This window comes from Juglans regia, chromosome 2 (assembly GCF_001411555.2).
Source record: "Juglans regia cultivar Chandler chromosome 2, Walnut 2.0, whole genome shotgun sequence".
In the NCBI taxonomy this organism is placed as follows: domain Eukaryota; kingdom Viridiplantae; phylum Streptophyta; class Magnoliopsida; order Fagales; family Juglandaceae; genus Juglans; species Juglans regia.
The window spans coordinates 488,216-514,158 of NC_049902.1; the positions used below are offsets into that span (position 1 = coordinate 488,216).

General features: G+C 34.4%; 3 protein-coding genes across 5 annotated transcripts; 1 reads left to right on the forward strand and 2 right to left on the reverse strand.

Annotated features, from left to right (window-relative positions):
• Nucleotides 1–275: 275 nt before the first annotated feature.
• On the forward strand, nucleotides 276–10,099 carry LOC108998764. 2 transcript variants are annotated; one of them, XM_018975649.2, is made up of 4 exons: nucleotides 276–540; nucleotides 871–1,081; nucleotides 4,424–8,157; nucleotides 8,265–8,383. In XM_018975649.2, the coding sequence occupies exons 1-4, from the start codon at nucleotides 382–384 to the stop codon at nucleotides 8,277–8,279; spliced, it is 4,119 nt and encodes a 1,372-aa protein (XP_018831194.1). In that variant the 5' UTR covers nucleotides 276–381; the 3' UTR covers nucleotides 8,280–8,383. The 2 variants fall into 2 exon arrangements, with proteins under 2 accessions (XP_018831194.1, XP_018831041.1); XM_018975496.2 differs by adding an exon at nucleotides 9,769–10,099 and having other exon boundaries at nucleotides 281–540; nucleotides 4,424–9,219.
• Nucleotides 10,100–10,425: 326 nt separating this feature from the next.
• On the reverse strand, nucleotides 10,426–12,005 carry LOC108998697 (histone H3.v1-like). Its single transcript, XM_018975390.2, has 3 exons — nucleotides 11,220–12,005; nucleotides 11,048–11,115; nucleotides 10,426–10,952 (listed from the first exon to the last, which is right to left on the reverse strand). The coding sequence occupies exons 1-3, from the start codon at nucleotides 11,827–11,829 to the stop codon at nucleotides 10,773–10,775; spliced, it is 858 nt and encodes a 285-aa protein (XP_018830935.1). The 5' UTR covers nucleotides 11,830–12,005; the 3' UTR covers nucleotides 10,426–10,772.
• Nucleotides 12,006–17,446: 5,441 nt separating this feature from the next.
• LOC108991768 (NAC domain-containing protein 83-like) lies at nucleotides 17,447–18,751 on the reverse strand. Of its 2 annotated transcripts, none has more exons than XM_018966250.2 (3): nucleotides 18,435–18,729; nucleotides 17,974–18,242; nucleotides 17,447–17,795 (listed from the first exon to the last, which is right to left on the reverse strand). In XM_018966250.2, the coding sequence occupies exons 1-3, from the start codon at nucleotides 18,625–18,627 to the stop codon at nucleotides 17,493–17,495; spliced, it is 765 nt and encodes a 254-aa protein (XP_018821795.1). In that variant the 5' UTR covers nucleotides 18,628–18,729; the 3' UTR covers nucleotides 17,447–17,492. The 2 variants fall into 2 exon arrangements, with proteins under 2 accessions (XP_018821795.1, XP_018821723.1); XM_018966178.2 differs by having other exon boundaries at nucleotides 17,454–17,795; nucleotides 17,956–18,242; nucleotides 18,435–18,751.
• Between the last annotated feature and the right edge of the window lie 7,192 nt (nucleotides 18,752–25,943).

Below are 25,943 nucleotides of genomic sequence, written 5' to 3' on the forward strand. Positions count from 1 at the left end.
ACTACTATTCACAACTCATCTCATTATTATTTACAATTCATCTCAACTCATCTAACCTCTTAACCGACCCGAGAACTGCCGTGCCAATCAGAATTCTAATAGACAATATCATTTAAAATTTAATAAAATTTAGAATAGATAGTAATGCTGTTTAATTAATTTAAAACATAATAAAAGAAAAAACAAGAGAGAGTGATTTAACTCATTTCTAAATAAAGGGAATAATAACAAAACCAATTACGGGAAAATATTCTCATCTTTTTATAAGCTTCCACAGCCCATGCATATGTTTTTCACTCTCACTCTACTCTCACTCTCTGGCTAAGTTAAGGTCTGGTATTGGTGTCGACTCATCGTGCGTGTGTTTCGGAAGGTACGGATATGGAGGAGGCCAGAGAACACATCAAAGATATACGTAGAACCAAGTTTTCAATCGGAGGGACACCGAACCCATTAACGGAGGATCTTCACCAGGCTGTAAAGAACCTTTCTGCAGAACTTTACGCCAAGGATGTCCACTTTCTCATGGAACTCATTCAGGTAATTCCCTCACTCATTCTCTATATCATGAGTTGCGTGTTATTTTGTTTTTGGCTTCTTGAAGATGATTATCCGTACGTAATACCATTCGCCGGCTCTTTATTAATCGATACTCTGTTGACTTGTAGTAAACTTTGTTTGTTTGCTGAGAAAAATGAGGGAACTATGCGATTATGGGATCGTGTAGTGTGTTGATTCTGTTTCTTGAAATTGCATTAGTTTTGTTTTTGTTTTTGATTTCCCATGACCATTTGAAGGACATGATTTTGATTTTATTTTAATTCCTGATATCTTAGTTTGATATTAGAAATGGTGAGTTTTGTTTGCCAGAATGCGGAAGATAATGATTACGCGGAATCGGTGGATCCGTCGCTTGAGTTCATAATCGTTTCTGAGGACATTACAGCCACGGGAGCGCCTGCAACATTGCTGATTTTCAACAATGAGAAGGGTTTCTCTTCTAAGAACATAGACTCCATTTGCAGTGTTGGTCGGTCCACCAAGAAAGGCTACAGAAAACGTGGTTATATTGGAGAGAAAGGTACTTCACCTAATAATAATTACTTATTATTGCCTGCTAAACTCCATGCTCTAGGACTGATGAAATCCAGATTTATTTAAAATAGTTCAAGATTGTCGTCCCATTTTGGTTAAACAATCTAATAGAAAATTGACGCGGCATATCACACGCTTAATAATAATAATAATAATAATAAACACATGAAAAACCTAAAACCATTTTAAAAACTAAAATAAACTAAAAATGAAGGTTTGCAAAAAACTGATTTTTTGTTAGATTTTCTTTTAATTAAAACTTAATTGAATCATGTACTACTTTTGGTTTTGTGATTGAGAAAATATATTTGTAACCGTGAATTATGTAACTGTCGTGTAATCGCTTTTAAAAAAATAAATAAAATATGAGACCTATATAAAAAAAATTAATTTTTTAATAATAAACCCTACACTTTTACAAAACGATTACGCAGCGTTTACGCATTTCATGATTATATGTAAAATTACTGTGAATGCTGTGAAGTGATATTTATTTATACAATAAATCTGAACAACTATAAACAAGGAAATAATTTGAATTAGGGGTGTAACCGGTCCGGTCCGGTCTGGTTTTGGATAAAATTTAGGACCGAACCGGTATGTACCGGTTTTTTATTTTTCAAAACCGATTACGCACCGGTTACTCTCCTAAACCGGGACTTCCGGTTTTACTGGTTTCCGGTCTTGTTTTCCAGTTTTTTTAAAATATAAGTTTCACAATTTGTCATTAAAAATTTTTTTATAATTTTTTTTATTTAAAAAAAATTATTTTATATTTTTATTAATATATTAGACTATATAATAGTATTAATATTAGACTATTGATATAGTTATAAGTTATATATTAGTATTAGTTATAAACTTTTAATGATTCAGTATTAACATTTTATGTAATAATTTATAAATTATAATAAGAAATTATTTCATATATGAATATGTATATATTATATATAAAATTTCACATAAAAATTTATAATTATACATTATATATAAAACTTATATATATTAATATTTAATATATAAAAAAAATTTTGTATAAAACTTATATATAAAAATATTATTTTTTATTTTTTTTAATCAACCGGTCCGGTCCGGGCCAAAAAATTCTTGAACCGGACCGGAACCGGCCTGTTTTTACATTTTAAAAATTGGTTCCGGACCGGACTGGTTCAAAACCGGTCCGGTTCGGTCCGATCCGGACCGGTTGTCTGGTTTGAGTTTACACCCCTAATTTGAATATACACAATTAAAGGCAATATCCTAGAATTAAGGTGTATACGTGATAGGAGCTAGAATCATAGAGAATCAGCTATATTCTTGGTCACAATAAGGGGAAGCGGATTCTCCTCTAATAATTTTAAAAATAACAATTAAAATATCGTGAAAGCATAACAATAAAAATAGTCAAAACCAAAAGAGAGAGATAAAAAAAATAAAACTCTGAGATATTGAAAAAGAAAAATTATTCTCATCAACTACTATTCATCATTCCATACTCTACACCTTATAAAAAATACTCACATATCTTATAAAAAAAATCAACGTCATGTGTGAGGTGTGTGATGTGAACAGTTACTGATTTATAGCAAAACTCAATGAAAACTTGGTAGATAATCAAACATGGGATAAGAAATAAAAGAAAAAATCTGTTTCCAAGTTTGTTGATGCTCGTTGGCTATACGGATTATATATTGACCTTGGGTTCTTTGTCAAGGAGCGAACATAAACAAGTTCTTTCACTCTAATGATGACAACCAAGATATATAAAGTATAATTCAACAACTTAGATATGATATTTAGCATGACTAAACAATTACAGCCTATAGTAAATGTGATTATATTAGTTGCAACGTACAATCTTAATTAAGTAACCAATAACTTGATCCTTACAATTTAAAAAATAATTAAATAATTTACTGCACAAAAAATTTATACAATCATAAATCAATGGAATACTATTAAATAAACCATGACATGGCCAAAAAAGGTTCTCTAAACCTCCTTCTAATGTTATAAATTATTTTAAGAAACAGTGTTCTTGTTTTTTTTACCTCCCCATTTTCTATTGGACAATGCTAGGATTCCGCTGGGGATCCTGCTGATGTCCCGCTCTTTTTTTTTTATTTTTTTAGTTTCTTTTTAGTTAATGGTTAAAAAAATATTGTTTAATAATATTATGAAATTTTTATTTTTTTTAAAATATTTTAAAAATGTTAAAAAAATGACGTGAAAAAAAAAAATACTATCATTTTCCTTTTCTATTAGCTCTTTTTGAAACTTCCACCTTTTAAATTCCTAAAACTTGTGAAAGACCTTCTATGGAAGTACGATTGTCATTAACTCTCGACTTCTTTTATTTGGACAGTCCCCCCCTCCCTCTCTCTCTCCCCTTCCGTGTGCACATGCTCATGTTGGACTTGCCTCTAATCCTTTTGATGCGCAAAAGAAACAACTTTGACGTGTTCTTCTCCAAGTGAAAAATGCTTACTTGAAAGTTTTTATCTTTTGAAAGTTAGTAACATTTACTTGAAAGTCATATGAAATATTGATTACAGCAACAGTTGCTTGAGTGAAGTAGGAAAGCTCATTGCCATGGAAAGAGGGTTCAAAGTGTAAATTCTTGATACCAATTAGCATCATAGAATGAAATCCACAAAGGTCAGGGTATTAAGGGAAGAGAACATGAACAAAAAAGTTGAGGTTGAGGGAGTGCTGGAATTTGCCTGTAAATTCTTAAATACAAATTATTGCTCAAAATTGTCTACCCTTTACCTTTCCGATACACAAGTGATAACAAAGCTCTTGAAATTGAAGATTACTAGCATGATTTGAATGAACTGGAAAGGGGCTTTTATTTTTTATCGTTGTGCCTTCGTTTGAGAAAGTCTTGTTTATGGTTCTGAATTGTAATATTTTCGTCCCAAGAGTTTGCTCTGTTTGGAAAGCTTGGAACTGTGGATAAATGTCTTTTAAAATTGAATCTGCTTCCTTAAAATTTCAAAATGAAAATAGGATGGATGGTACTTAAGAGCTCTCTCTCTCTCTCTCTCTCTCACAAACACACGCATTTCATAATGCTTGATAAATGACTTTTTATGGCTGATAATCCAGATTACTTTCGAGTCATATGCTTAATTTTAATGATCAAAAGAAAGGAAAGATAAAACGTAGCTGTTAACTGGTGATGAATGCTCATGTAAGCTGTTGCAAGCATGGATTTGTTAAAATTGAGCTAAGCCTTGACCCAATTTTTTTGTTTTTTTTTTTTTGGTGGATTGGGGAAAGATATTTATGTATATTCTTTTTCCTCAAACTTACTTGTATGCAGGAATTGGATTCAAGAGTGTCTTTTTGGTGACTTCCCGGCCGTACATATTCAGCAATGGGTACCAGATACGTTTCAACGAAGAGCCTTGCCCACATTGTAATCTTGGTTACATAGTTCCTGAATGGGTGGAGGAGAACCCAACTCTTTCCGATATACAACAAATATATGGTTCTACAACTACTCTTCCAACGACAACAATTGTCATACCTCTGAAGCCAGACAAGGTCATAGCTGTGAAGCAGCAACTCTCAAGCATTCATCCTGAAGTTTTGTTGTTCCTTTCAAAAATAAAGCGGCTTTCAGTCCGCGAACATAATGAGGATCCTAGGCTCAATACCGTAAGTGCAATAGCCATTACAAGTGAGACTGACCTTGTGACAAGGAAGAACATGGATGCTGAGTCCTACACACTCCATCTCTCGGCCGAGGAAAAAGATAACGCATCCGACAGAGAATGCAGCTACTATATGTGGAAGCAAAAGTTTCCTGTCAGGCAAGAGAACAGAGTGGAAAGGAGAATGGAAGTAGAAGAGTTGGTGATCACGTTGGCTTTTCCTGTTGGAGCACGTCTCCACATGGGGATGACTTCACCTGGAATCTATGCATTTCTTCCCACAGAGATGGTTACTAACTTTCCGTTCATAATTCAGGCAGATTTTCTTCTTGCATCATCAAGGGAAACAATTCTCTTGGATAGCAAGTGGAACCAAGGGATTCTGGACTGTGTGCCCTCCGCCTTTTTCAATGCTTTCGTCTCACTCGTTAGAAATTCAGTGAATGCTCCAGTATCTAGTTTGGTTCCCATGTTCAGATTCATTCCAGTCGACCACTCTTCCTATCAGGTGTTAAATACCGTAAGGCAGTCAATCAAAGCGAAGCTTGTTGAAGAAAATATTGTTCCAAGTGAGACTTACTCGGAGCAGAAGTTCTTTCATAAACCTTGCGAAGTAGGTAGGCTTATGCCTGATTTCTGGAGAATCTTGGACCAAGCAAGGGAGCAAAAGGTGAACTTGCATAATCTCTCATCCCATGGAAAGTACATTCTGAGTTCTTCATTTGATAATGAGGAGTATGATAACATATTGAGTTTCTTGGGAGTGGAGCCAGTCAACAATGAATGGTATGCAAAGTGCATCCAGAGTAGTAATCTTGTTGCAGGAGTGTCAGAGGACTTGTATTTGGAGATTTTACTATTTTTTGCTAGTAATTGGCGCTCCAAATTTGAGTGCACCAATATCAAGAATGTCCGACTTATAAAATATGTGGGCGTGGATGGGGATGAGTCTTTGTGCAGCATATATGAATGCATGAACTGTTATACTGTGGTATCTCTGTCACGTGACTATCGTTACGTGTCATGGCTGAGTGATTCGAGCAGGGAATTCAGATGTGCTGGTAACCGATTTTTCATGCCGACAAGCACACAAGAGGCTCTGTTCTGCTCCTCTAAGAAGGTGGCGATTTGGGATTGGCTTCAAGTGCAAGTAAAGGTGGTTGTTGTGAATGTCTATGAGTATGCACTTCATCTTAAAAATTTCCTCAATAATAATCGAAAGCTTGCTGTTGCATTTGTTCGCTTCTTATACCACTCTTTGTTGAAAGAGCATTTGTCAAGAGGGGAAATTGATTATTTATGTGGTATCATGCCACTCATAGACAACTATGGGGATCTAACCACCAAGAGGCAAGGGGTTCTTGTCCCTGCTAACGGAAGCAAATGGGTGGAATTGATTGTTTCGAATCCATGGAGAGGTGTAGACTACATTGAGTTGGGAGAAGAATACTTGCGTCCAGGTTATTTTGCAGGTGAGTTTACCTCAGGAGAGCAGCTCCTAGAGTTCCTTAAAACTCATGTTGGAGCTTCTGATATCCCTGATATATCTCCTCCCGATGTTGAAATTCCTGCAGTTGCTGCCCCACTCACCATTCAAAATGTATTCTTGCTTTTGGATTGGATTCGAAACTTGAAATATAGGGGAAGTAGAATTCCAAACAGGTTCCTGAAAAGCATAAAGGATGGTAACTGGCTGAAAATTACTACTATTGGCTGCCCTGGTTACCGGCCACCATCTCTGTCATTCATGCTTACCTCTTCATTGGGAACCATTTTGCAAAACGGATCGGTGCTTGTTGATATACCGTTGCTTGATCAAAATTTTTATGGCGATAGAATAAATGACTATAAGGACGAACTAACGACAATTGGAGTCATGTTTGAGTATGGAGAAGCATGTGAATATATTGGGAACCATCTTATGTCTGTTGCAGAAAACTCCACTTTAACTAGAAGCCAGGTGCTATCTGTTCTGAATTTCATCAGATTTTTGAGGGAAAACGTTCTTCCTTTGGATAACTTCATCAGTAGGATCAAAGAAAGAAGATGGCTGAGGACAACTTGCGGTGACAGGTCTCCAGTAGAATCTGTTTTGTATGATCCTGAATGGAGAATTGCTTCTCAAATCAGTGACATCCCCTTCATTGATACATATTACTTTGGGGAGGAAATACTTTCTTTCAAAGAGGAACTCAAGTCCCTAGGTGTGTTGATTGGTTTCAATGGAAGTTTCAAGCTCGTTGGAGACAACTTAAAATCATCTTCACGCTTGACTGCTTTGACAGCTGAGGCTGTTCTTTTAATCCTGGAATGTATGCATCATTTAAGATCACCTACCAAACTCGTTGAGACACTGAGAGGTGTGAAATGCTTCAAGACAAATATTGGTTATAAGTCTCCAGGAGAATGTTTCCTGTTTGACTCTCAATGGGCTTGCATGCTACAGGTTTTCGACGGATTCCCACTGATTGATCATGACTTCCATGGAAACATCATATTCTTCTATATAAATCAATTGAGGCAAATAGGAGTGAAGGTGGATTTTGAGGAGGCAGTCAAAGTATTTGCTCATAGTTTCAGACAGAAAGCATCTTCCATGACAAAGGAAAATGTTTTGTCTTTTTTGTCATGTTATAGACAGCTAGAGGGTACTCCACATAAGTTTCCTCCATATCTCAACAAATTCCTCCGTGAGGAGAAGTGGTTGCGGACTAGACTTGGTGGTGTATGCAGAAGTCCGAGCGATTGCATTCTATATGGGCCAAATTGGAAATCAATTGCTTCAATTACTGTCCTCCCTTTCATAGATGATAGCGAGAACTATTATGGCATGGGCATTCACGAATACAGGAAAGAGTTGAAGAAAATGGGGGTTGTTACTGAAGTCAAAGATGGTGTGAAGTTTGTTGCTGCTAGTCTATATTTTCCCCGGGATCCCTCTCGCATCACTCCTGCAAATGTGCTTGCCTTGCTCGAATGCATCTCCATTTTATTGAACGAAAACAATTATTCCTTCCCAGATACTTTCATGAAAAGAATTTCTGAAAAATGGTTGAAGACACATGATGGTTATAGGCCTCCAGATGAGTGCTGCTTGTTTGATTCCAGTTGGGGCTCTTACTTGAAGCATACAGATGGACCTTTTGTTGATCAAGACTTTTATGGTTCTAATATTACATCATATAAGAAAGAGCTCGATGCAATAGGCGTTACAGTCCATGTAGATAAGGGTTGCCCTTTGATTGCCAGCCACCTTGATTTCCATCAAGAATTTTCTACTATCGTTCGAATATATAACTACTTGAATGTCTTTACTTGGGGGCCAGACAGTGAAGCTACGCCAGATAGTGAAGCTGTCAAAAGGATTTGGATCCCAAATGGAAGTGAGAACGGAAAGTGGGTGAGTCCTCAAGAATGTGTTTTGCATGACAATGATGATCTCTTCAGTTCGCGGCTGTATGTTTTGAAGAACTACTATGATCATGAGTTACTTATCTTTTTCTCCAGGGCTTTCCATGTTAAAGGCAATCCTTCAGTTGATGATTACTGCAAGCTTTGGAAGGTTTGGGAAATTTCAGGACATCGAATGTCACAAGCTGACTGTTGCAAGTTCTGGGCGTATGTTTCTAAGCACTGGAATGAAAAGACCGAGAAAGCTCTTTCTGAAAGATTGGTGAAATTACCTGTTGGTACAGACTCAGATGGAATATTGCTGTCCGACAAGCATGATGTTTTCATTGCCGATGATCTTCAGCTGAAGGATCTTTTTGAACGGTTTTTTCCTCAACCAATATTTGTTTGGTACCCTCAGCGAAGCTTGCCTTCGTTACCCCGGACAAAGTTGCTTGAAATTTACAAGAAGATCGGGGTTCACACTATATCTGAATCAGTGCAGAAGGAAGAAGCATCCTTGGTGGATGCTACTCAACTCAATCAGGTGAACCTAAAGGAGGCTTTGATTAAGAAAGGTCTGATTAGGCTCATCTTTTGTTTTCTGGCGGATCCTACGCTGAATATGGAAGTGGGAAGCCGGCATGAAGCTATCCAAGGGCTTCTGAATGCGACTTTCCTGGAGACAGTAGAACCTATCATTGTAAACTACATTTTATCGTTTTCTTCTGGGAAAATTGTGCAAGTGACGGAAAGCCGAATGATACGTTGGGATAGAGCGGATTCAAAGTTTTTCGCACAGAAGTTGGACAGGTCCACTGGAAAAAAGAACATCCTCAAGTATGCGACATATTTTGCTGAATCAATATCCGAGGGTTTGATGTGGAATAACACCGATCAAATTGGTGCCTTCTCCGAGCTTATCAAGTTGGGATTTGTGCTGGAATTTGAGGAGGAATCAGTCGAGTTTTTAATGAGGTCCAGGAACTTGCAGATTTTCGAGGAGGACGAGGAATTCCTTGCTTCTGCCTTTCCTTCTGACTAGGCAATCTGCCATGAATACGAGTTGTCTGTAAGTGCTGCATGTTTTCTTTAAATTTCTGGACGTTTCTGAGTGTGTTTTTGGCATAAATCTCTAGCATGAATCAGTTTGATGCAGTGATTCTAATGCTCTGTCATATGGTGTAAACCTCATGTCGTTTTGGTGTGCTTTTCTTTCTTTTCATTTTAATGTTGGCAGTGCTTCTCTCGTAAAATGATCATGTGTTATTGGTCTGTTTATATTTTAGAATAGACGAGTGTTCTACATATTGCTGACTCTGATGGTCTGATCTGTGTCTGTCTTTGTGAAATCCAAATTGGCATTAACATAAAAGACTAGGTAGAGGGGAAAAAAAAAAATCAGAAAGGAACCAACTGCAATTGTGAGGTAGAAATATATTTGTTTAGAGTGTATAATGTCTTTGTTCATTTTGGTTTGAAATTGGACTCATTCATATCTACTCCTTGACCCAATGGATTCTACCATCTTGATTTTGCGATTGTTAGTTCCTTTTCTGTTAAGTAAAACTCCAACTGTTTCAAATTACATCCTATCACTCACAATCTACTGTTGGTACAGACAGGAACTCAATCTGGTACCCCGTGAGCTTCCAATTACGATTTACAAAAGACTTTCTGGTGGGCACATAGGAGTGCTGGAGAACTAAGGACCTTGGATGTTCTTCTTCTGACTCGGGGAAGTGGATGGATGAATAGCCCTATAATGTATGTACTTGGATAAGCTTTTACCATGTATATTCCTCTATCACTTTTAGTATGACTACTATAAGTAAAAGGTTAGTTACTATCTATTGAAGGATGAATCAAATGGGTTTTTATAGATTCTCTGATTGACTAATTAGGACAACTTTTCATATTAGTTTTACAATGAAAATTTTCAGTTTTATTCATTCTGAATGGGGTGATGATTTGTAATTAGATGGCATTTGAAAATCAGAGTAGAAATTCTGATGTACTTCACCATGTTTTATAAATCTCTGCTAGTCGTGAGGGTTGTGCACTTTCATGGTCTGGTATCTAGATAGCAGGCTTGGCTTGGGGTCAAGGGTATTGTTCTCTTTTATTCTCTCTAAACAATGGAGGAGAAAAAAGAATCATGCGTAGAGGAATATGCCATAAGTGAAGGGCTATCAATAAAATTGGGATACCGTCCTCTTTCTAAAAAAAAAGAAGAAAAAAAATACGTAGAGGAATATGCAGGTAAATGCAGTACTAGTACTAGAACAAAAGAGTGATATTAATAGATGCAGAAGAAATATATTGATGAGGTTACAACCTATCACTAAAAGTACATTGAAGTAGGAGGTTAAGAAGGCTAAGATTAATTTGTCATCTCTAATTATACATATTAATTATGTGACAGGCATATGTTAAGTGGCTGCCATTCAAATACTTGACACATCAAACTATCAAATATACTAATTACTACTTTCAACGAGTATGATTGAATGAAGATCATGACAATAATTAAGACGAAAAGTAGATTAAAAAAGGCCATTGAAACTACAAATTAAGAAGCTGGAGGAAATTGAAAAAGCTTGTGCATTGCTAGGAATAGGATAATCAAGCAGCTTGTGCTTTTTCTTCAAGAAGATGGGCTCTATCCTGGCCAGAGCACGCTGGGTGGTAACATGTCGCCACATGTAATAGATTCTTTACAGCTGGTCCGCTCTTACGGATTGCTCTCTTCAATCTTCTTCCTTTGTTTCCTTTGATCTTCTTTGTCCTCGTGATCTCCTGGTCCTGAACCACCTCATAAAAAATAAAATATCTTGAGACTATTTATATATAATTTTGGGGAGAAATTAAACTCATTAATTTGATTCAAGCGTGCGTACCTCGCTAAAATTGCTCTCGAAACTATCACCAGTGCTGGGTGAATTTTTGTGCCTGCTGCCTTTCTTGCCTGTAACATGCATGAGTACATTGTTATATATTTATAATTCCCTGCATGCCCAAGATTTCATCTATATTTGAAGAGTTATCCACTCGAGATTCAACAACACTTACTGATCTCTTCCTCCTCCTCATCCTCATCATCTGTTGAGTGGACGCAATATACTCTGAAACTTGGCGATGATCCCGGGCAAATGTACGTGTCTGGTTCATCATCTTCCTCCTCCTCCTCCTCCTCTGTTGTTTCCTGATCATGATGATCCTCCTCATGAACCGCAACCACTTCCTCTACAACCACGACCTTCTCAACCACCTTGTTTTCTTTTTCTTCTTCATCTTCTTCTCCACGGCCACCTTTTACGTCCCGTTTCCCACATATCTCCGGATCATGTTTATGCTCCTTGGATTCTTTATTTGTTTTGACGGACACCAAAGGCCTGGGTACTACTGCCGCATCAGACTTCTCTTCCACGACCGGCATAGCTGCCTTTGAAGGTGCTGTATTTTTATGCAATGAAGATGTGCTCTCGCTCTCTCTATCATGTAGAGAACGAGGCCGGCCTGAACTTTCTTCCCCTTCCACAGCATTTTTAAGTAGTCCTTTCTTGGACATGTTAGCATTTCTACGTCTTTTTATCTCCTCAAACCAACGGTGTATAACGGGACGAATTCTGGCGGGCATTGTCTCTCCTTCTGGGGTGAGCTTCGAGTTCCCAGACCCCATTGGAGAAGGGAAACAGGGGGGAGATTTTAGAAAAGTAAGGGTTAGAGTCTGGGAACTTGAAATCGGGGATCAAAGACGGGTTTGCAATAAATAGAAGCACAGGAAAAATTGGTGCACAGATGGTTATAATGGTACAGGTGTTGTGGGGGGTTAATAATAGGAAAAGTGATGAGAATACGAACTCAGCTATAACAGATCATCGAATACAAGAAATCTCTTGCATGCAAGCATGCAAGCATGCCCGCGTGGCTTAATTACCTAGCTTGTGGAAAGAGTCAAATATTTGCTAACTCATAATCCTCAAAAGATGGAAAATGCCACCCTGCATCTGCTGATCATCAGGACATGCTCATCTTTAACAATACCTCAGGAGCCTCAAGTTTTTCTTTTTATTTTATTTCTTATTTTTATTCTTTTCGGGGGGAACCAAGTCTAGAACACTATATATTTGGCTAAATTCTAGAACCCCAAATGGCGGAGGACCCAAGTATATATTGGACCTTCAACTTCTGGATTCCATCTATTTTTGAGACTCTCATGAGCAGGGAAATTGCTGATGGATGGCACACCCAGCGAGCTGGTCCCCTAGCTGTACAATATTATTCGTCCTTGACCGGTGATCACAGCATACAATCCACATCACATCTCGATATGTTCTATATATAGCTCTTGAAATACACTTGATTATATATACGAATGGTTCCATCGATTGCCACTCTTGCAGAACATCATGTACGTATATAAGCTTCATTCTTGGGACTTTTTGTAAGATATGAACCATTGTTTGTGAGTCTTACTATGTTGCCCTCATTATCAGTCTTTGATTGGCTTATACATGGCATCGATAATATGACTTTATTATTGCATTTAACTTTTTGTGAGACGATTTGGTGGGGGAAAACAGCTGATTTGGGAGTCGAAACGAGGACCACCGGGTGTAGCCAAAAAGAGTTTTCCGAATTGAGGTCATATGTGCGATTCCGATATCCGTAACCAAAGTCATGGCCAAAATACTGACGCATGCACAATATCGTTCCAATTTCTGGAACCTTCACATTTTTTACCATATTTGCGATGGTCTGCCTTCTCAAAATAGTCTAGCGCTATTAAAATAGAATATGTCATCTTAGCATTATCAAACCCAAACTCCCCTCATCAAAATATATCAAAACTTCTTCCAAAGAAAATAAACACAATACAAATACATACTATCTAAACTCTCACAAATCCCTTACCTATGGCTTATCTCACGTTTTTAATCCTGTCACGTGTCATCTCTTTCAACTAACAAAACTCAAGTCATTTGAAAAATAGTGGAGATATAAACAATTCACTAAGCAATGAACCTATACTAGTGTGTAAATATGCGTCAGTTACAAAATACAGAACAAAACAGATTCTTAAAATAATAGGGCAATATTTCATAAACATTTTACAATAATAATATAGACAAAGGAGCTTTGGCACAAATTTAATTGAAAGAAATTCATAACAAAACAGAGGTCATGTTTACCATGTGGTAGGGTTGTACAAACCCTAATGGCCAACCGGGCATAAACAGAAAGTGAAATCTCCTTATTTTAAACTCATCACACTAAGGCTATGTTTGGCTACCAAAGTCTTCCCAACACTTTCCAAGTATTCTCGTACTTTTGAAAATATTTCACATGTCAAACAACTTAAAATACTTTTAATGGGACCCACAAACTCACTTCAATCTCTACTCATAACTATTCACAAACATTCTATAATACTTATCACTATTATATATAAATAAATAAATAAATCACTATAATATTTATCACTATTAAATAAAAAAAAACACTATAATATATAAATAAAAAATAAAATCACTATAATATATAAATAAAAAATATTTATCACTATTATATATAAATAAAAAATAAAATCGATATCATATATAAATAAAAAATAAAATCACTATAATATATAAATAAAAAATAAAATCACTATAATATATAAATAAAAAATATTTATCACTATAATATATAAATAAAAAATAAAATCACTATAATATATAAATAAAAAATATTTATCACTATTATATATAAATAAAAAATAAAATCACTATATTATATAAATAAAAAATAAAATCACTATAATATATAAATAAAAAATAAAATCACTATAATATATAAATAAACAATATTTATCACTATTATATAAATAAAAAATAAAATCGCTATAATATATAAATAAAAAATATTTATCACTATTATATATAAATAAAAAATATTTATCACTATTATATATAAATAAAAAATAAAATCGCTATCATATATAAATAAAAAATAAAATCATTATAATATATAAATAAAAAATAAAATCACTAAAATATATAAATAAAAAATAAAATCACTATTATATATAAATAAAAATAATAAAATAAAATAATATATAAATAAAAAAATAAAATCACTATAATATTTATCACTATTATATATAACTATTCACAAATAAAATCACTAAAATATATAAATAAAAAATAAAAGCACTAAAATATATAAATAAAAAATAAAATCACTATAATATATAAATAAAAATAAAATCACTACAATATTTATCACTATTAAATTTAAATAAAAAATAAAATCACTAAAATATATAAATAAAAAATAAAATCACTATTATATATAAAAAAAAATAAAATACTATAATATATAAATAAAAAATAAAATCACTATAATATATAAATAAAAAATAACATTTCTATAATATTTATCACTATTATATATATATAAATAAAATCATTATAATATTTATCACTATTATATATAAATTAAAAATAAAATCATTATAATATTTACCATTATTATATATAAAAATAAAATAAAATCACTACAATATTTATTAATATTAAAAAATCATTATAATAAAATCATTATAATATTTATTATTAAAAATAAAATCACTATAATATTTATGGAACCCACACATTTTTCAACTATCTATCCAAAAGTCAACAACTCAACATACTTCACACATCCAAACAACTCGAAATACTTTTAATGGGACCCACAAACTCACTCAAATCTCTACTCATAACTATTCACAAACATTCTCAACACTTCTCAAGTATTCTCACTACCCAAACGTACTCTAAGTGTGCACACAGAAAAGACCTATAAAAAAAATCACTTTGTATCCAAAGAGGGTGCACTATAAAACAGAAATATCGATACCAATGTAATAACAAATGTTACAATTTTACACCTGTGGTAAAATCCAATAGAAGCAGAAACAACAAGTTATGCCATAGGATCTTCAAATGCAATACCATATCATACCTATGCTATGCGTCTATAACCTCAAATTGACAATAACCACAATTAAACCTAATATACCCCACTCTAGTCATGAATACAGATGTTACAACATTTCACAAATACTCACTGCCTAATGTGTCAACCCATTTAACCATGTCATTAATGGTTTACTCCACAAATCTCGTTCTACACGTTATGTAAAATTGCGTGCAACACCCCAAACAAATCTCAATTATAATAACGACCTGGTACCAAGTTTTCCAAGCAAAAAGCCATTTCCATGCCCACTAGCCAACTCTTTGAACCTCCTAATTTATTCTTCATTTAAACATTGTCTCCTAGACAAAGCTTATAAAATTGTCCAAGCTCCAAAAACCAAACCATCGTTGTCACGCCCAATGTTTTCTACCTATCCAAGACATTCACACCCAAGTTCTCCTTTCCAAACCTTGCAGTCTTAACTTTAACTAATAGAGTAACACCATGTTCCATCCCAAGCCAGATTTGCAATCCAACCAAAATACCAAATTCCAACCTAACTTTAACATCCAAGCAACCTCCACTTCAAACCAGTTGAGCAATATTACCAAACCAATAAGCTATATAGATTTTCCAATCTTTCTAACACCAAAAATACTTCTAGCCAAACTAAGCCATACCTCAAGTCTCTCAAATCTAAAACCCTAGTCGTCACTGCGAGTCCGTCGCTGTTTGCCCCATCTCTCTCTCTCAACTCCAAAACCTATGATATGTTTCGGAGCTGGTTAATCTTTTTGCTCAAGTAGTGGCTTCCCCTGAAGAAACTTCTGAAGCTAAGGTCGAAGTAGGCAGAGCTTTTTCTCACTTGATTTCACTATATGGTCAGCAAATGCAACCCCTTTTGAGCAACCTCTCTCCCGCACATGCTAATGCACTAGCTGCATTTGCCCCAAGAAGCTGAAATGTAGTTATCGAGTTACCATTATTTCCCATAAGTTGTGGGCCCTAAAAGAAGATCATCATCCCTATACTAGGTATGCATCTGACTTTGGGGGAAAATAATAATGAGTAGCATTAAATAAAAAAAATAGATGTCCACAAAATTCTTGTTAGGTTGGCATTTTTATACTTCACCAATGCTTACCTCTGGATTCAGTTTGTGATTGTAAATTTTTAGTGTTGGCATTGTACACTTGATTTGATATTGCTTCAACTTATGTTGCAGATGAAAGAAATCAATTTTCCCCCCAATTTCATATTCTAGATATGAAGAATAGTGGCATTGTATTAGTCTAATTAGTTATGATGTATTATTATTTATTTTGTTTTTTGTAAATTAATATTTTGCATTGTGATATAACAATAATATTATTTATTTTGCATTGTTATTTGTTTTTTTATTTTTCTTATTTTTTTTAAAGATTTTAAAAAGTGTTTAAATTATTTTTTAAAAAAAATCTAGGCAATTTAAGCATGATATCATAATTTTTTTTAAAAAAAATGCTATAAAAATATTTTTTAAATTTTAAACAGTTTTTTTTAAAAAAAGTATTAATAAATCCGGTTTCAATCCAGATATCCGGATTTATAGCCAAAAATGAAAAATAAAATTCCAGATATCTGGAATATTGAATCCAGTTATCTGTCCGGATTAATTTCGAATTAATCCACGTAGATAATCGTCTGATTTTTAGAATCTAAATCTAGATCCAGTTGCACAACCATAATTTTACTAATAGTACGATATTTATTTGAAGGGGGGAGTGCAATTTTACGTACGGATGAAGCAAGAGATAAAGATGCCAAATATTTAACGGGTATCTTGATTTTGAAAGGTATATATGCTTTCTTTCTTTTTTCCAGAACTGACAAGTTGAAGTGAACCCCTGCATTAATGATCATGCATGTGCAGGAGGGATTCTACGTATTAATCTTGTTCTGGACCTAATTACGCGCGCTCTGATCTTCCATTTAAAGGAATTATCAAATTTGTTTATATAAGCTTCTTTTCCCATGCATGCAGCTCGCTATCTTTATTATCAGCAATATCTTTTTCAACTTCCGATAATAAAGTCATTTTTATTATCAGCAATATCTTCAATTAATTACATTAACATACTTGTTTAATTGCACCAATTAGCTTAAAATTAATATTCATTTTTATAAGTTTAATGGCCGCGAAAGGCCAATTAATATTTTTTAATTAAGAAGTCCAAGCTTCTGATGATCCCTGCAGCTTAAAAGTACGTACGTACGTACTAGTTTTTCATGAGGATCTGTTTTCCTTCAACAAGATCGACTTCTTTTAGTTAATTAATATAACATATATAGACAAATGAAAAATATAGAGGTAAAAATAGTCATAAATATTGCTTGTTTTTTCCATTAAAATGATAGCTAAGTACTAGTGTTGCAGGCACTGCCTTCTTCGTGATTTGCTCCACTCGAAGACACCTGAGTGATACTAATTGTACTGGAACTTGAAGATGACGAAGAACTCGAAGAAACAGGACCCAAATCATCAGTCTTGTATTCCATCATAAAATCAAATAATCTAGGCTGCTGAGCCATTACGTCCACGACATTCTTAAGTGTTTTGTTCTCTGAACTCGTCTGAATAATAACATCATTGTTTTCAGTACTTCCCTTTTTCGAAAATATGCGACAGAGAACCCAATTGTCCAATTGATCTAAAGAATTCTGCAAGAAAATATATATAAAACCCATGCATTAAGTGTTTCAGAAATTAGTCGCGTACTGCTACATTATTGAACTCAAAAAGTATATATAATATACATACATACATACATATATATATATAATATATGTATGTATGCAACGAAATTGGGTGGAAATTCACCTGGGTTGAGTTATGTACCTGTGAGAAAATGCAAGCTGCAGTTCCTGCATCGACAAGACGGTATTCATGCATAATCCAATCAGTTCTCAATCCTAGGGAGGGCTTCCCTCTATAGAAAACCAGAGTCTTTTTCATTCCCACCACATGATTCTTTGTAGAAGATAGGATCTTTTTGTCTGAGCCGGCTGCCTTCCAGTAACCAGAATTAGTTGTCCGTTTGGTTCGGTTCCCATTCCGATATCTTGCTTCCTTATGGCTGAAAAAATACATCTCTTGCCCCAAATCACCTGTATATTTGTAGAAGAAGCATTAATTATATATATATTTATTACGTGTAAGCTAGTTTACATGCATGCTGCATTTTCATTAATGCTGAAAAAATAAAGAGTACCGATTAAAACTCATGGTATTAATTAGAACATCATGATGCATGCAGTTCCCTTTTTCCAATAATAATAATAATAATAATAATAAAGTACCTGGCAAATCCCAAGGATCGTAATCGCAGACATTGATCTCAGGAATAGTGATTATTGAGGCAGGCAACGGGCAGGAGAAGACCTTGCACTTTAAGTACTGGAAGACGATCTCTTCATCTGTTGGCTGGAAACGGAAGCCGGGAGGCAATCTGGTCACTACTGCACCTTTTTGAGCAAACCTGAACTTGTCCATGGAAATTGAAACCTCGATCTCCCTGTAACTTTGCCACCTGATCTGTCAACAAAAATCAGTGGAAGTGGAAGTGGAAGTGAAAGCAACCCCATTTTGGGCTTTTATAGTAGCATGAGAGTATATATAGAAATTAAGAGATCAGATCATGATGAGTTATGCATGCATGGCAGCTAGCTGGCTGCTGCATGCGTTGTAGAAGAAGAAAAAGAGATATCGGTTGTGTATGGATGGTAATGGTGATCAGAACTAGTGGGCCAGATCAGAAAGTAGCTAGAGATAGATCAAGACAATGTGATCACTATATTATAACGGCCTGCAGATTCAATTTGATTTTTGAAATTAATTAAACAATTAAAGCGCACTTTATATTTCATTTCCTTTCCTTTAATTTTTCTACGATGGAGTTAATTAATACCCATGAAATATTTCTTCATGATTATTCTATTATCAATTATGGCATGAATTGGTATAAATATATATATATATATATATATATATATATATATCAGTTAGCCCCATATATAGTTTTTGTGGAGATTGGCTAACTCTAATTCATGATCTATTGTTGTAATTAATAATTATAAGCAAGAAAGAAAGGTGTTAGCTAGCCACAATATTAATTATAGTTCAAAAAGATTGGTCCATATTATAATTGGAGCTTGTTGAATTAATTATTATAAAGTTAATAACTAATTTTAATTTTCAAGTAATCATGTGGCCGGGACCAATTCACAAAAATTATATGCATTCACCATGCACACTGGCCTGATCCCATGATTTATATATATATATAATATATGTATAGTTTCACTGATCTACTCGCTTATATATATAGCCCATTATATTAATTCTTCTAATTAGTACATGATTAAGGAATTGATCAAATGATCAGACTTAATTAGAACAACATCAAATAAAAAGTCCAAAGTCGTGATCACTAATTAATTATAAGAATATCTGTGGCCAATCCATTAAGTTTCTTGAAAAACTAATTAAGGGTCCTTTTTACCGATCGAGAATCTTATCTTTTATCCAATTAAGAATAAAGGTATGTATGATCGATGTGCATGATCCAATTTAAGATGAGACGTTGATGCATGTGCGTACGACATGAGCAACATAATATATAAAAATATCTTATATATATATATAGTTTGATCATATATCACATTAATATTCACCCATCATATTATATATTAATGTGGATTGCTGGCCTCTGCATGCTTATATATTGGCAATTAACTTCAAGAGTAAGAGAAGCCATATTATATGCATGCATGATCTTCCATCTAATGCAACTCAACTAAGTTTTTCCTTGAAAATCAAAATGATCATCCACAGACCAACTTCTTATATATTTGATGATCAATATTAGATTTATATATGTTTTAGTCATTCAATTTTGCTTTCTCTTTTTTCTTTTTTATTTTTTAAAAGTAAGCTTTAGCTTTAAACTATGAATTAAACTTGGAGGGATGAGTCAGAAAGGTAGTTGTAGGCGCCGCACTTCAACCCCACGGGCAATTAGCATTTTTATAAAATCAGCGAGCGATCGAGCGAGCCAGCTTTCTTTCTTATAATTACTGTTTTTTCATATAAATTTATCAATTTAATTTGTTGGGTTGATTTTAAAAGATAGAGTTAGAGTTTCGAATGACTAAAACATGCATGATCATAAAAGCAAATGCTTTTGGCAAAAAGCAGAAGGCAGCTAGCTAGCTTAGACAACAGCAAGCTGCCATAGCAAGCAACATTGATCTGTCAACTTCGATGATTGCTTGGTACTTTCCTTCGTTGTGAAGGTCATATATGTTAATATTAATATTGCTTTTATACTCGCATGCATGCATGCATGACTAGATCGATCAGATATTCCTGATCATCACCTTTTCAAAAGTTGCCATGCAGTTTTTTTACATGGTTACCAATGGTATATTTCTATGCTGCTACTCACACCGATGTACCGATGTGCATATCGAGTGGATTGATCCTATCGTTAAGGATAATTATGTAAGTGAGGTTGTTTTATGTGAATGGATATTATGTTTTATTATTATTTCTTTTAATATGTTACTTATTGTGTTATTTTCTTCCTAATTGTGGGAAAAAATTGAGATGTAGTTAGTTTTTTAGGAATCTAGCTTCTCCTAGTGACATGGACATATTTACGCAGGTTTTAAGAATTAAGTCTGGTTTGGTAAGAGGTTTAGGACGTTCTTTCAAGTGTGTCGATTCTTCATCCACGACCTTGACTTCAGAAGTTAATAATCTTACCAAAGATTTAGACGCCGCACACCAAGAAATTCACCAGATGAAGCCGAGACACCAGGAGTTGAATGCTCTCTTATCGCTACAGTCTAATTTAGAGACGTTTTTGCAGGAGCAACAAAGAGACCAGAAAGAAAGAATATGTATTAAAGTTCAAGAACAAGTACAGAGGGAGATACTGGTCCAGATGGAACAAGTTATGTCACTGCAGCAGGATTGCGGTGGGCGGGGAAAGAAGAAGAAATAAACCCTATCATTGTTAAAAACTTTTGTCGTCTAATTTTGCAACTATTTAAAATATTTTCATGAGATGATACTATTTGTAGTGTAATATGATACAATTTGTATGCTTTTTAATTTTATGAAATTATTAATTCTGATCAGTACGTTTGAATGTAACCAAAGAACTTCCGAACATGATTTTACGTTTGAATTAACGTTCAAACATAATTACACAGACGTGCGATATATACATTCGAACGTAAGGTATTACATTCAAACGTATATACTCCACAAACATTCGAATATACTCCACAAACTTCCGAACATATTCTATTAATGAAAGTTTACACATTAGTTTTCTATTTCAGATTATTTAAGAGTAAAAAAATATATCAACGCCGAATTAAATTGTAGCACCCCGTCTCCAGAGAATCAGGGAGTTCCTATCACCTAAATATACATCTCAACAATATAGTCATAAACTCCAAACACTCAATGTCACATAAAACTCATTGGTTCAAACCCATTGCTCCAATATAATTAATTTACGATTTCACAATGAAGGTCAACTTCCAAAAAACCAAGTACTCAACAAAACAAAACAAAACAAATGTATTGAATAAAACTCTCCAATAATCAAAGTACCATTGTTGATGCCTTAAAAATCACACAATAGGCCGAAAGGGAAGAAAAAGTCATTACCGATCCGCTGTATTGATTCGGGCCTCGATCGGTGTGGTCTGGTGCAATCGTACGATGTCGGGGCATACATTCATGGCGGTGTATAGAAAATAAATGCAGGAAAAGTAAGAGATTAAGACACAGAGATTTACGTAGTTCGGTATAATGTCTACATCCATGAGCATCTATGGAGGAGAAATCCACTATAATATGCCTGCTTACAATTTCTCATAACCTTTCATTTCTCACTATACAATGAAAATCTTGAATGTATTTGCTGGAGAAGAACCCTTCACTGAAGCTCCATTTCCAGAGGTTGAAGAAGAAGTCGAAATCGAAGAAGACCCCCACATTGTCTGGCCCCTTGCTTTTTATCTGATCATTTTCTCGTGTGCGCCTCTATAGTAGTGAGGGAAGTCTATTTTGCGTATCTGACTACCTCTCCCTTTTCCACTTTCTCCTGGCACTGCCCTCTTGCCTCTTAACACACTCTTCTCCTTTATACTTCCTGCTTTTCCTCATGTCTCCAAGTGGTGGCCTGGTGAGCTAGGCCAGGTTTTGGATCTGGATATTTTATCATCTTCAGTTGCCCATGATTTATAGGACAATTTGTCTTAACAAAGATATTGAGAATCTTTAAGATAAAATATGCGACCAAGTAGAAATCTATGAGAAAATAAATTTCGGGAATTGGTCCCTACTTGTCTACTTCACTTCGTTAAGTGATAAAAAACTTAGAAACAAATAAAATTTGATGTGAGACATCATATCTACTTTGTACTAAAAAGAGTTTTACAATATCACGTATCACGTCAAACTAAATCAGTTTATAAGTTTACTTTTTTAGAATTTATTTGTAAATCACCTAGTATTAATTCTCAATTGAAAAAGTCAAACCACATCAAACACAAGTATTTTTATTTTCATATTTCGAAGAATTGTCGAATCATTGCTCACTTCCTTTGTGATATCTCATATTGAATAATAAGGGTTGATGATATATGAGATTTTTTTTTTTTTTTTATAGAATAATGTGACATATGAGATTCTACATTGCTTAAAAATGAGAAATCATTACTCTTTATAATGATTACAATAGGATTCTAATTGTATTGTTATACATTATATGCATATATATATATATATATATATATATTTGGATGAACGTACGTATGGTATTGGAGAAGTGTGTAAAGTTGGGCATTCATATATTCTGGAAAGGAAATCAATTTCCTTATCCTAAAGTACCATTCATTTTAATCATATTCTACTATTATTTGTTGAATGTGTAACTTAGAGTTCTAGTTAGTTTCATAATGGATGCAACTTATATATTTTTAGTATAGGTTTTTTTACTATGTATTGTTAATGCCTTTGTGATTGGATGCTTTGATAAAAGACTACGTCGATTTTACTACTTTTCGCATTATTCAAGTTAGTCGCAGTTTATTATATATAAATGTCCATTCATTTGAGCTTTCTAGCATAACCTTTCACATTTAGCAAGGAGAAACAAACGACACTCAATTAGGAGAAAAATATAAAAGATAAAATATCATTAATATTGTTTTTATCATTTTATATATATCTCTCACACGAGAAATCTTAGTGATCTAGAACCACTTTTTATAAGTCAGATCGATAAAAATATGTATAAAGCAATCAAATGGTACTATAAGAAGGTCACTACAACAAATATATATGGTCTTTTCTCACGAATTTTTTTCGCAAGATATACATTTGTGGCAAATAATTAGCTGATGATACGAAAACTGTTCATGGGAAAAAAAAAAAAAAACTAGCCTTTTACCATGAGATGATCACATCAGCAAGTAAAACTTTGTGGGGAAAAATGTTTCTGTGGCTACAAAAAGATTTTATGCGGCGACTTTTTCTTGCCGCAAATAGTCTTACCAGAAATAATAATTCCTCATCTGTTATTAGTTTTAGCGACGATGTTATTTACTTTTGTGGTGACTTTTTCTCATTGCAAATAAACTTACCTGAATTATTTTTTCTATTCCGGGTTATTTGTTTTTGCGGCGACGTGTTCAGCTTTTACGGCGATAATAATCAACCGTAAAAGCTAATAAAATTTAAACCTTTGTTTTCCCCTTATTTTTTTCCCTCCAGCCGTCCCCCCCCCCCCTCAGTCTCCTCTCTCTTCATCCCACTCCAGCTCTGCATCACACCTCACCACTAAATCACCCCAAGTTTGCCAATGCTCCTCTCCTCTCTCTCTCTTTCCTGTTCTTTCTTCTTTTGCTTTTTGCTTTCTGCCCTCAGGCCCATGCCCACCACCTCACCTCGAGCCTTTCCTTTCTCCTCCTTGCCCCATTTTTCTCTCTCTCTTTTTTTTTTGCGCCACCACCCACACCTCGATGCCATCTCCAATCTTTCGTTGGAGCCCCTTCTCCACCATACCTAGCCCAACAACTCGAGGCCCTCCCTTTCTCCTTTTTAGTAACCCACGACCACTAGTTCTCCCCAGCGTTGTCGTGCTCCTCCCAAACCCCCACTCCACTCCAAGCAACCACCACGACCACCATTCTCAGCTCCCCCCCCCCCCCCTTCTCAATCTCTCCCTCCAAAACTACCCCTCTCAACCAACAACACACTTGCTAGACTAATGAGGTTGATCCACTCACTAAGGTAGGAGAAACAATAAAGGCTACAAAAGGTGACTTAACAATAGTATTATATCCATAAATTTATCAAAGGGTTCTTTCTCTTATGCATTTTGTTTTACTGAAGTTGCATAATATTGGGAGGACACTGGTAGTGCTATGGGATTTCATGGGCACACCAGTAGATGTGCGAAAAGGTTTTGAGCATGTAACTAGCTTAATTTCTACCTCGGTAAATGAGGTGTCAAGGCAAGGGTGCCTTGCTCTTAATGTCATTTAAAAGGTAAAAGGTGATGCTTAATATCTTTAATATTCAAGAATTGCTTCGATTTAGACGCTACTATGTAGTAGTTAGTGCTGCTTTATATACTGTTGAGCTGTGCAGTGACATGCACAATGTAAGAATAAGATACCAAGCTTAACCATAGCATAAGTGAAGTGGCTATGGTTAAGAGGAGCATTTATTTATTATTGCTTAGTTTTCTTGGTAACCAAACAGGGGGTAAAGGACTGATGCTGTATTTGTGGATTGATACTTTATTTTCTCTTTAAATGATAATAAATTCATATATTGTGTGAAATCCTTTATAATTTCTTGTAGTTGCTACTATTAGTGATGTATTGCCATCATATTATGTGCAATCTTATACTAAGTTTAGTTGCTGCCATAATGAATTCATATATTATGTGTAATTCTTTATAAATTCTTGTAGTTGTTGCTATTAGTATATTATTATCATCAAACTCTCGAGGTTGCTGTTATTAGCATTGTAGTCAAGTTTGTTGAAATAGCATTTGTTTGCTCCAAATAATCCGAGTATATTTCTTTCTTTTGAGTAGAGTTAGTATAAGCTTTTATAACGCTTATGCTTTGGATAAACAGTTAAGAATGGCTATTCCTTCCAATATTTTCGTGTTTTCAGTGTTAGAATTTATTTAAGTGTGAAGTTTGTATCTTGGAATTGTAGTGGTAAAAATAGGTCATCTGGATGTATTCTTGGAAGTTGATTGATAAAATGTCTTGCCAAGACTCTTCCTCCTCGTCTCTGACCTCTTAAGCCTTTTCAGTTTGTAAATGCATGTTGGAACTTGCTAGAATATATATTTTCCTTGCATATCGAAGATCATCTATCACATACCAGGGAAGGTCAGTCCTATTTTGTTTTTTAGCATTTATTCCTTATAGCCTTTCTCAATCTTTATAGGAAGTGTAAACCAACTTATGTACCTTTTTTTCTGTGAATTCTCCTTTTCATATTCAAATTAGAAAGCAGGTGATGATACGTTAGAGGCCGGAAGCTCTTATATATTCATGTTCTATATTCTTAGTTACATATACATAGAGAGGATTAGAGTTGTGCGCGAAGAAGGAAGAAGATTAAAGAGACACTACAATATTTATTGCTTTATGTATTTTTTTTTTTTTTTTTGGGATAGGTTTTGGATGATATAAATATTCATATGTTTATAATTTTTATTAAATTGGTAGTTAAATTGTGTCTGCTTTTCTAAAAATTA